Source organism: Ranitomeya variabilis, chromosome 3 (assembly GCF_051348905.1).
Source record: "Ranitomeya variabilis isolate aRanVar5 chromosome 3, aRanVar5.hap1, whole genome shotgun sequence".
Classification (NCBI taxonomy): domain Eukaryota; kingdom Metazoa; phylum Chordata; class Amphibia; order Anura; family Dendrobatidae; genus Ranitomeya; species Ranitomeya variabilis.
The window spans coordinates 69898151-69910577 of NC_135234.1; the positions used below are offsets into that span (position 1 = coordinate 69898151).

The 12427-nt window shown below is 42.8% G+C and overlaps 1 protein-coding gene across 1 annotated transcript in view; it reads right to left on the reverse strand.

Annotated features, from left to right (window-relative positions):
• Window positions 1-10441, reverse strand: part of GABRR3 (gamma-aminobutyric acid type A receptor subunit rho3) — a 129518-nt gene extending 119077 nt beyond the window's left edge. The window contains exon 1 of the mRNA XM_077294114.1: window positions 9719-10441. Within this exon, the coding sequence (XP_077150229.1) occupies window positions 9719-9885 (167 nt within the window). The 5' untranslated portion in view covers window positions 9886-10441. The remainder of the gene's footprint in view (window positions 1-9718) is intronic.
• Between the last annotated feature and the right edge of the window lie 1986 nt (window positions 10442-12427).

Below are 12427 nucleotides of genomic sequence, written 5' to 3' on the forward strand. Positions count from 1 at the left end.
ACTAGATAAGTTGGACTTTTGTCCATGTTTTGTTTTGCCTATTTGTTCCATTCCCTCTGAAGTCCCTGAGTTCCTCTCTGATTATCAAGACGTCTTTGACGAACCCAAGCTTGGGTCGTTACCTCCGCACCGTGAGTGCGATTGTGCCATAGATTTGATACCGGGTTGTAAATATCCAAAGGGTCGTTTGTTTAATCTGTCTGTGCCGGAACATGCTGCTATGCGGGAATATATAAAGGAGTCTTTGGAAAGGGGACATATTCGTCCATCTTCTTCTCCCTTGGGAGCTGGGTTTTTCTTTGTCTCAAAAAAAGACGGCTCTTTGAGACCATGTATTGATTATCGGCTTCTGAATAAGATCACTGTTAAGTATCAATACCCATTGCCATTGCTTACTGATTTGTTTGCTCGTATAGAGGGTGCTAAGTGGTTCTCTAAAATTGATCTTCGTGGGGCGTATAATTTGGTGCGGATCAGGCAGGGGGATGAGTGGAAGACCGCATTTAATACGCCCGAGGGCCACTTTGAGTATTTGGTCATGCCTTTTGGTCTTTCTAATGCCCCTTCAGTTTTCCAGTCTTTTATGCATGATATTTTCCGCGATTTTCTGGATAAATTTATGATAATATATCTGGATGATATTCTGATTTTTTCTGATGACTGGGACTCTCATGTCCAGCAGGTCAGGAGAGTTTTTCAGGTTCTGCGGTCTAATTCTTTATGTGTGAAGGGGTCTAAGTGCGTTTTTGGGGTCCAGAAAATTTCCTTTTTGGGGTATATTTTTTCTCCCTCTTCCATTGAGATGGATCCCGTCAAGGTGCAAGCTATTTGTGACTGGACTCAGCCCTCCTCTCTTAAGGGTCTTCAGAGATTTTTGGGCTTTGCCAACTTTTACCGCCGATTTATTGCTGGTTTTTCGGATGTCGTTAAACCACTGACTGATTTGACCAGACAAGGCGCTGATGTTGCTAATTGGTCCCCTCATGCTGTAGAGGCCTTTCAGGAGCTTAAGCGCCGTTTTGCCTCTGCCCCTGTGTTGCGTCAGCCTGATGTGAATCTGCCTTTTCAGGTTGAGGTTGACGCTTCGGAGATCGGAGCTGGGGCAGTGTTGTCGCAGAAAGGTTCCGACTGCTCCGTCATTAGGCCTTGTGCCTTCTTTTCTCGCAAATTTTCGCCCGCAGAGCGGAATTATGATGTTGGGAATCGGGAGCTTTTGGCCATGAAGTGGGCGTTTGAGGAGTGGCGCCATTGGCTCGAGGGGGCTAGGCATCAGGTGGTGGTATTGACTGACCACAAAAATTTGATTTATCTTGAGACTGCCAGACGCCTGAATCCTAGACAGGCGCGCTGGTCTTTATTTTTTTCTCGCTTTAATTTTGTGGTGTCATACCTACCGGGTTCTAAGAATGTTAAGGCAGATGCCCTTTCTAGGAGTTTTGACCCGGACTCTCCTGGTAATTCTGAACCCACAGGTATCCTTAGGGAGGGAGTAATTTTGTCGGCCGTTTCTCCTGATCTGCGGCGGTCCTTGCAAGAGTTTCAGGCGGATAGACCGGATCGTTGTCCGCCTGATAGACTGTTTGTTCCGGATGATTGGACCAGCAGAGTCATCTCTGAGGTACATTCTTCTGCATTGGCAGGTCATCCCGGAATTTTTGGTACCAGGGATTTGGTGGCAAGATCCTTCTGGTGGCCTTCCCTGTCACGAGATGTGCGAGTCTTTGTGCAGTCATGTGACGTTTGTGCTCGGGCCAAGTCTTGTAGTTCTCGGGCTAGCGGACTGCTGTTGCCCTTGCCTATTCCTAAGAGGCCTTGGACACACATCTCGATGGATTTTATTTCAGATCTGCCTGTTTCCCAGAAGATGTCTGTCATCTGGGTGGTCTGTGACCGTTTCTCTAAAATGGTCCATTTGGTTCCTCTGCCCAAGTTGCCTTCTTCTTCTGAGTTGGTTCCTCTGTTTTTTCAGAATGTTGTCCGATTGCACGGTATTCCTGAGAATATTGTTTCTGACAGAGGTACTCAATTTGTGTCTAGATTTTGGCGGGCATTCTGTGCTAGGATGGGCATAGATTTGTCTTTTTCATCTGCTTTTCACCCTCAGACTAATGGCCAGACCGAGCGGACTAATCAGACCCTTGAGACATATCTGAGGTGTTTTGTCTCTGCTGACCAGGATGATTGGGTTGCTTTTTTGCCATTGGCAGAGTTCGCCCTCAATAATCGGGCCAGCTCTTCCACCTTGGTGTCCCCGTTTTTCTGTAATTCGGGGTTTCACCCTCGATTTTCCTCCGGTCAGGTGGAATCCTCGGATTGTCCTGGAGTGGATGCGGTGGTGGAGAGATTGCATCACATCTGGGGGCAGGTTGTGGACAATTTGAAGTTGTCCCAGGAGAAGACTCAGCGTTTTGCCAACCGTCATCGTCGTGTTGGTTCTCGGCTTTGTGTTGGAGATTTGGTGTGGTTGTCTTCTCGTTTTGTCCCTATGAGGGTCTCTTCTCCTAAGTTTAAACCTCGGTTCATCGGCCCTTATAGAATATTGGAGATTCTTAATCCTGTTTCTTTCCGTTTGGACCTCCCTGCGTCCTTTTCCATTCATAACGTTTTTCATCGGTCGTTATTGCGCAGGTATGAGGTACCTGTTGTACCTTCGGTTGAGCCTCCTGCTCCGGTGTTGGTTGAGGGTGAGTTGGAGTACGTTGTGGAGAAAATTTTGGACTCTCGTGTTTCCAGACGGAGACTCCAGTATCTGGTCAACTGGAAGGGTTACGGCCAGGAGGATAATTCTTGGGTCAATGCATCTGATGTTCATGCTTCTGATCTTGTTCGTGCCTTCCATAGGGCTCATCCTGGTCGCCCTGGTGGATCTGGTGAGGGTTCGGTGCCCCCTCCTTGAGGGGGGGGTACTGTTGTGAATTTTGATTCTGGGCTCCCCCGGTGGCCGCTTGTGGAATTGGACTTGTCATCCTCTTTCCTGTTTCACCTGGTTCCATCAGTAGTGGGTGTCGCTATTTAAGCTCATTTCTCTGGTGGTTTCTTGCCGGTCAACAATGTTATCTGATGCCTCTCAGTGCTTGTTCCTGCTTCTAGACAACTACTAGATAAGTTGGACTTTTGTCCATGTTTTGTTTTGCCTATTTGTTCCAGTTCACAGCTGAAGTTTTGTTACTGTGTCTGGAAAGCTCTCGTTGATCAGGGATTGCTACTCTGGCGTTATGAGTTAATGCCAGAGTTTAAGGTAATCTCTGGATGGTGTTTTGTTAGTGTTTTTCTGCTGACCATGAAAGTATACTATCTGTCTTCTGCTATCTAGTAAGCGGACCTCAAATTTGCTAAGACTATTTTCCTGCTGCGTTTGTTGTTTCATCTGAACTCACCGTCATTATATGTGGGGGGCTACTGTCTTCTTGGGAATATTTCTCTAGAGGTGAGCCAGGTCTTATATTTCCCTCTGCTAGCTATTTAGGTCTTAGGCCAGAGCTGGGCATCTAGCGATAAATAGGAAATGCTACCTGGCTATTTCTAGTTGCGCGGCAGGCTTAGTTCATGGTCAGTATAGTTCCATCTTCCGAGAGCTTGTCCCTCTATAGGCTTGCTATGATCTCTGCCTGCAGAGATCATGACAGCCGGCGCTTACACAGTGCAGGGAAGCGGACGCCGGGGGACGCGAATGTAAGTATGTAGTGTTTGTTTTTTTACATTTACACTGGTAACCAGGGTAAACATCGGGTTACTAAGCGCGGCCCGGCGCTTAGCAACCCGATGTTTACCCTGGTTACCCAGGGACTTTGGCATCGTTGGTCGCTGGAGAGCGGTCTGTGTGACAGCTCTCCAGCGACCACACAGCGACGCTGCAGCGATCGGCATCGTTGTCGATATCGCTGCAGCGTCGCTTAGTGTGAAGGTACCTTTAGAGACACCTGGCACAATGTGGTTTGACTGCTGGAAACGATATTGTAGCAGTGTACACTAATACCTGAATACTCATGCAGCACGCAGCCATCTGAGCTGGCCTTCAAAGGCATTTGATGATTAAACAAGAGGTGCATGCCAGATTACCATAGTAACACTATGTAGACTAACACAGAGGGAGCTGACTGTAGAGGAAGGACAAAGTAAAGTACGGTGATAGAGCCGAGATAGGTGAGTAACAGGTAGTCTTCTTTGGACATTTCCTTTTTGGTATAATGGTGTCCCAGGATAATCTAATCACAGGGTGTCATCCTATTAGGACCACAATTGACCAACTATAATACTGTATGTGGGAGAATCCAGTGACAAGTGCTCAATAAATACCACCACTACAAGAACAATGAAGTTATCATTGAAATTGATGGATGGACCTTGCACTGCACACTCGAGTAAATGTTCCTGGCCCTCTCTGAACTATTTTCATCTGTCGTAAGTCTGACTACTATTTGAATACTCCTTGAGAAAGCCACCTAGTGAAACGTACATTGGAGTCCCTGGGTAGTTGCAATTGGTAACTAAACTTTTTCACAATACTTAATTTATTTATGATATTTATAGATGGTCTCTTATGATTGTATCCACTGGGAATTGTTATGTAAAGCTTAATATGGCCTCATGGACCCTTATGATTGTTCTTACTGTTCTTCCTGGAAGTTTAAATGCTATCTAGTGATTATGCCCACGTTTTCTGTCATTTCCCCGTATAGGACTTGTTTATCCCTTCATGTTTCCTTCATTGTTTTTACATGGATTTTATTTGTATGCATCTAATAAAATTGTATATTTTTTCTTAATATATTTAGTGTATATTCACCTTCTTTGAGAAGGTATACTATTTGGAGGATCGCTACTTCCAACAGGTGGCGCTATAGTGTTTAAGTCCTCTTTTTCTCAGGAGAGGCGATTTGCATATTTAATTTCCCAGAGGAGCATTGCATGGCGAATAAGCCTCCTTACCTTGACAAGCCAGCTGGTATGTCACTCTCCATAAGGAGAAACGTTACCCCTTAGGCCTCAGTCCAGAGCCTCTCACCTAGCCAAATCAGTTCTCATGCTTTGCACTGACGAGGGCCAACAGCCCGAAACACCGTGTCTGCGAATTGAGATACTGATTTGGCTTTTATCCTAAGTCATATTGCACGACTCGTTAAAGGGTTGATTGTGACTTGTAGGATCGCTACTTCCAACAGGTGGCGCTATAGAGTTTAAGTCCTCTTTTTCTCAGAAGAGGCAATTTGCATATTTGGAGTCTAATAACTCTAAATTGCCTATTTTAACAACATTTGCGAATTGTTGGTTAATGATGTAACGATATTCAGAGAATGTCCAGAAAAGGGGATTTTAATATGAATAGTATGGTACATGTCAAATAAACGAGAAAAAAAATGATCTTACAAAATAATTTTCGTTTATGAACATCATTCTCATCATGCCATAAGACGGATTACATTTTCATGCTACTTTTTCCTGTGGGCAGTTGTTCCTTTCTGTATTGTACTTTGTATGACCTACCAATAGGATTGGAGGGCGGCAGAGCGACAAATGCTCTAAGCTTATTTCTGGCAAAGAACACAGTTTCCACAGCTAGCCAGTCATTAGTCTGGTTAAATCTGTAACGAGCAACACTAATAAAGACAATCAACTTAGGGCAGGAATGAATGATTGGAATAATAATCACGGATGATAGGATTTACCCTTTTTTCCAACTTAAGGTTATAGTGCAAGACAATCTAAGGACCTAAAACGAGTGATGTTTATCCTGTCCTGCCTTATAAATTGACACATAAGGAGATCCAGGGAAGTACATGCACTAAGTCTGTGATTTAATAGCTAGACATTATGTGGTACATGCCATATTCCCAAAAGCAATCAATATTAACAGTGCAATACCCTCTTTACATGATCTCTGGGACAGCAGCCAAGTAGGTCAGGTATGAGCCGATCATACGCACCACGCACATCTCAGCGAATTCTTACGAAATATTTTTTTTTCATCTACTCACACAAGTGTTCTTGCCGGAAAAAATCTGCATGTTTTGGTGCACATCGACATTTTGTTATTTTCATGGCACTTTTTTAAATAGTGAGTACATCTTATTTAGGCACTGGGGGGTAAAGACAACCTGGGGCTGAAAAATTTACTATATTTCACACCAGAAATTGGAAAAAAAATGACAGCAGAAATCAGCAGAGCAACAACAGACTGTGCATGCCACCACTCCATTCACTTTCTAAGGGCTCCCTTCACATATCCTTGTTTCCAGTACATGTGCTATACCACACTCTCATTATAATCTATGGTGCTGTGCACATGTCCATGATTTTACGCAGACCGTGTGGCCGTGCAAGCCACACAGAGACAGGTCCGTTTTTTTCCCACAACACAGATGACGAGGGCCATTACAAGTCTATGGGTCTGTGGAAAACACGTGCAGTAGACATGTGCTGTCCGTGTTTAATATCGCAAAGTATAAAAGAGACTTTGTAATTTATTTACCGTATTTTGCGGACGCACTGGTTTATAAGACGCACCCCAAATTTTGAGGAGAAAAATAGGAAAAAATGTTTCTTTAATAAAATGGTGGTTCTTCTTATAATCCATGCATCTTATTGCTTACCGGGGGTGAGCTCTCCATCTCTGTATGTGCTGCCCCCGGCAGCCATTTTCCTGGAGTCCACCGAATAGTAAACCATGTAAGTGCGGGGGCTCTGGGCTTTCATAAAATGTCAGCAGAGGCCCTGCACCACCCGCAGTGGCGCACATCCGAACACCCCCTCATCCCAGCCTGTGGCCTGCAGCAACTCTCCACTCTTGCCTCATCCAGCAGCAACCCTGGGACCCTGCTCCACCGCGGCTGGTAAGGTATATCTGCATTATAAGACTCACCCCCATTTTCCCCAAAAATTTTGGGCAAAAAAGTGCATCTTATAGTCCAAAAAATACGGTATTTCTTTATCCATACCGGAAAAACACTGATGACACTAATGGTAAACACGGACAAACAATCGACACAGTGATGGAAAACACTGATGACACCAGTACAGTTTTTTCACATATGGCCTTTATATGGACTTGTGAAGGAGGCCTAAGGGATGGCGATAGGCATGGGAATTCAATCGGAAGACATGGTAATTCAATCGAACGCAGTAGGATGAACAGTGAATAAAGCACACATGCTCAACCACCATTCCATTCAAATAGGGGTTCAATAAATTCCCACCCCTTGCCCTGGTGATATGTGTGGTGCCAACAGTGAGAACATCACTGAACTCTCCAGAGATTACCTATCCAATTGTATATATAAGAAAATGGTTATAACTCGTAACAAAAGTAATACCTGTTTACAGTGGGGGCACTTTTGCATGTTGTTTATGATGTTAATATGGCTGAAAACATACAGGCACCATTAAATAGCCTTAGCCTAGTTGAAGCTGATGCTACCACTGACGCTCCATTGGTTAGCATGCAACAAATCAGGTTGATGCTCCCATTTTTTAGAGGTCGTTTGAACGACCAAAGCACCGCCTTGGTGAAATGCTTTCACCACTTCTTCATTGCTTAAAGTAACTTTTGCTAGTTCCTTGTCATTGCGCCTCCTTAATGGATCTAACGTAACATATGTGCGCATTCTATGTGTGCGTTTTAGCCCGTCTACTTTTTTATTTAGAAATTCTTCTTTAAGAATTTAGACCAGCGTTTAAGCTATTAACGGTCAGTATGTTTCCTTTATAAGATTTGTTTTTTAGCATTTTTTAATGAATTATTCCTCTTTTACATTATCTTGAAACACGTAGAACATCAGAATTGACCTTTGACGTCAGGCTTTGCATCTCATAGCACATTAGTTTCTTTACAGAATATATTTGGAAAAAAATAAAAATATGAATTATTCAATGTGTCAATATTGTAGAAAAGAGAATAAGTGCTAAAAAAAATGATCGAATGTAGAAAGAATATTTGCCATTGTAGAAATGGCTTTTAAAGTGTTCAATAGTTGTAGAAAATGGGAAAGACATTAATGCTTTCTTCTAAATATAGATGATATTCTAAATAAATTCTATAAATAAATTCTAAATATTCTAAACATATATGATATTGCAGCTAAGGGCGCATTCAGACATCCATACAAATCAGCCCAAGATCAGACCTCAATGCACAAACTGGTCGATGGCTCTCCCAACCCAACAGTATATTAGTATATTTCTATGCAGCTGTCACACTCGGGTCGGGAGAGCCGCGGTCAGTCCGAGCATTGCTGTCCACGTTTTATGGCCGTCTGACTGCGCCTTAAGCCACGTTCACTTCAATGGAATTGAGCTGCAGTACCAAACATGACCCATCGACAGATGTGGCACTGTTTCTGAAAGAAAGTTATTACATTTTACAATCTCTACAGTTTATCCCAACAATGTCAATGGTAACCAATAAAATAATTTGTGCTTATAGAATGCTCCATCACAGCACATCACTGACTCTTCCTCATATTGTTGGTATCTTTTACATACAAAGTCTTTAAATGAGTTGTATTTACCATTTGTGCAATAAAATCTACACAATAAAATGATACTCGGTGATCAAGGGCAATTCATGCCTGAAACGCGTCTGACCAGGATCTCATCCACCATCATGAACTTTTAGGGTATGTGCACACGTATTCTTGAGGTCTGCGGATTTTTCTGCAGCGGATTTGTGAAAACCGCAGGTAAAAGGAACTGCGTTTTACCTGCGGATTTCTTGCGGAATTACCTCGTTTTTTGTGCGAATTCCACAGCGGTTTTACACCTGCAGTGTTCTATTATGGAGCAGGTGTAAAACCGCTGCGGATTCCGCACAAAGAATTGACATGCTGCGGAATGTAAACCGCTGAGTTTCCGCGCGTTTTTTTCCGCAGCATGTGCACTGCGGATTGCGTTTCCCATAGGTTTACTTTGTACTGTAAACGCATGGGAAACTGCTGCGGACCCACAGCTGCGGAAACGCTGCGGATCCGCAGCAAAATGCGCAGCGTGTGAACATAGCCTTAATCTCATGTATTGAAATAAAACTTTGAAGATTTTATTTAGCTGCTGACATTTGGAATTTTTCTTCTTCAGGCCACTTCTCCATTATTTTTATTAAATTATTATTATTTAAACATGTTTCTCCATTATTAATTTTGCGGTACAACTTCTGAAGCTCTTGGACATGTAGAGTGGTGTAAACTGGAAATGTAAGACACAACTTCTTCAAACCAAGCAACATGTTTAATATTTCCCTTATTACTTATACTCTTGATAACAATGTACACAATTATGATTGAGATATTTAAAGGGGTTGTCCAGAACATTAACATTGATGGCCTACTCTGATTGTGGGGGTGCGACACCAAGCACCACTGCGGATCAGTTGTTGCCACTGTCGGCGGCGGCCGGAACTGGTCAGTTACGGAGCTGCACAGCACCATCAACTGTCTTGTGGCCGCGGCCGGGTAATGAACATCCAGCCCCCATTAATTTGAATAGGGGGTGGATGTGCACTACCCATCCGCGGACACTATACAGTCAATGGAGCTGCGCTGTGCAGCTCTGTAACTGAGCAGTTCCGGCTGCCGCTGAAACTGGAAGCAGCTGATTGGTGGGGGTGCAGATATTGATGCCCTATCCTAAAGATAGGTCATCATTTTTAAAAGTCCAAGTGAACCCCTTTAATTTTCCATTCATTCTTATGCATACATATGATGAGAAATAGAATTAAAGTTGATCTTACCTTGTATTCTTGCGGCTGTCTCTCATGGGCACAGGGTGAATCTCATCATTATTATGATGATGCTGCTGCTGCTGATGATGGTCATTCTGTCTTTGCGGATGGAACCCGTTGAGGACAGCCCCCGGCCACAGACTTGAAAGTAGAAGCAATTTAATAATGAGGACCATGTCTTCCCAAGTGCAGGAGTATTCTAGTCCTCTGCGGCCTCAAAGAATCTTCATTTCTTTACCTCTGTAAGTCACTTTCCCTTGACAGAAGCATTCCGGGGAGAATGTAACAAGCACATACCCAACGCTGATTAAACCGTTTATCCAGCCTAAAGCGAATCACCACTATCCAGGCTCTTTCCTCTAACACATTTGCAAAGATACATCCTCCGTCGTTGTTCTAGTGATACCTACTTGCAATGAGGAAATCTGACTTTCAGGTCACCGGAACCTTATCCGGCCCAGTTCTTCTCCCTCTGTGGAACTACATAAACTCAATACAAGGCTTACCACCCACACAGTATTCTACATACTCCAGCATGAAAAAGAGGGATGTCGACATTTAATCTCCTTAATCCTACACACGCCATTAAAAAAAAAAAAAAAACTTCAATACACTGCAAAATCTGGTCTTATTTTGTGGAGGTCATGAGAATTAATCTCAGCTATGCATCTTGAGACTAATTTTTTTAAGGGTTATTTCATTGTAATTACATGGCAAATGAAGAGAGGTGCATGGCTGGCATTAGGAAATGTGATGTTAATGCATATTTTACTGTTCAAAATGTAACATTTAAGACACTGTTTATATTGTAGATAATCAGGATATTAGTAGGTAACTAGGTCAAATATTATTGTTATCGGATTTTACAGCTAATGTGTCTCAGGGGATTATATTGCTACAATTCATTAGGCTGGAATTAGAATTCAGAGACTTCCGATGGCTAAAGTAGTGTTTTAGAAAACACCCCTTCTTTCTTAGGCCCTGAAGATCAGCAAGATACCCATTCGAGGGATATTTATCTTCTCATGCCACACTGAAGGTAAGCTTGTAAGAAGGGCTGTATTCGGTGTACGGCCTATGACCCTACAGAGTGATACGGACTCGGCAAGATTCTATTGCAACAAACATTAAGCCAACAAGTATAGCAAGTCAACGTGTAATTGTCATGGATGTGTCTGGCGTGACCGACAGTCATTTTGGATACGGCTGTAGAAGGTCATTGCACTTGATTTTGAAAGCACCTTCTTGATTTTTGCATCTCTGTTATGGAGTGATATCCTTCTCCCTCTAGGACCTAGCAGATATCTCTAACTGCTGCTGCTTGCTGACACACCCTTGCTGGATGTTTAAATACCCTGAGTCCCTTTAGCAAAGTGCTGGTGTTAGCTCTATTTACCTCTGTTTGGTTGGAAGTACTAGAAGTCAACTAGTCTCTTCTTGGATGCTCTTGGAGGATTGCTGGCATGAGCTCTCTTGTGTCGTCTCAAGCTAAGTGTATTCTCTCATTAATTTTCCTGTTTTGTCTTTAGTTGTATTGGTGTTAACTAGCGCTCACCCCATCCCCTCTCTATCACCAGCCTATAGCTAGGGGCAGTCAAGGATGAGGCTCCTGCTCAGCGATAGGTGCGAAACCGATTTAGGGAAGTTAGGGGAGACAGGGTGTTGTCAGATCTGCCTTCTCACTCTGGAATTGGATTTGACCACCAGGAATGCAGAGCCATTCAAGGAAATTAGATTCAGATGCTTCCTCAAAGAAACAAATTTAACTTTATGGCCTGAGAGAAGTCAAACATAGGATATCCTATGTATAAGGGCGCTCTACATGTCAGAAACACGTCAGGTGTTGCTTTAAACTATTTTTAATGGTTTCCTAATAAAATAAAGTTATTTATTACTTGGATGGTCATAATGGATTGGAATCCCACCCCTCCCTCCCAATTCTCAACTTTCTAAATAGTCTTAATATATTTCTACCATTTGCTGTGATAGTGTCTATAAATCCTCTATCTAGCTGAGTGCTGTACAACTCCCACTCACTACTGATTTCTCTCTATGAATTCCCTTCTCTTAGTGTTAGAGCAAGCCAGAGGGAGAGGGTTGCACACAAAATTTGCGATGGAGAGTTATCTATGAGGACACAGAAAACAGGCTGTAGACAAGGAGGAAAGCGTATGGAGAGTGTCATACTGAAGAAGTGATGATACATGAAGCAAGTGTACTCATAGACCTCAAACCCAGCCTGTATTACAGAGAGAGAAAATCCCACAAGACAAACATCTGAAACTTGTATCAGGCTGCAAACTGCATTTCCCAGAAAACTGAATAAGGATTGCAGACAGAGTCTTCGTGCAATGTTATTAATTGAAGATAACACAGGTAAAAAAATTTCCATTTGCTCTCAGTGTGTAAAGGTAGTGAAGATGGATTACTAATGTTTTGTAATATGTTATCAGATTTTTATAAAAACATTCATCCTGTTGTAGTAATGGTGGTACGCATAGTCATGGCCAAAACTGTTGGCACTCTTGAAATTGTTCCAGAAAATGAAGTATTTATCCCAGAAAATTATTTCAACTACACATATCTTGTTATACACGTTTCCCTTTGTGTATATTGGAACAAAACAAAAAACTGAGAAAAAAGGAATATTGCACATCATTTCACACAAAACCCTAAACAATGGGCCAGCAAAATTGTTGTCACCGTATTTGGTTGCAC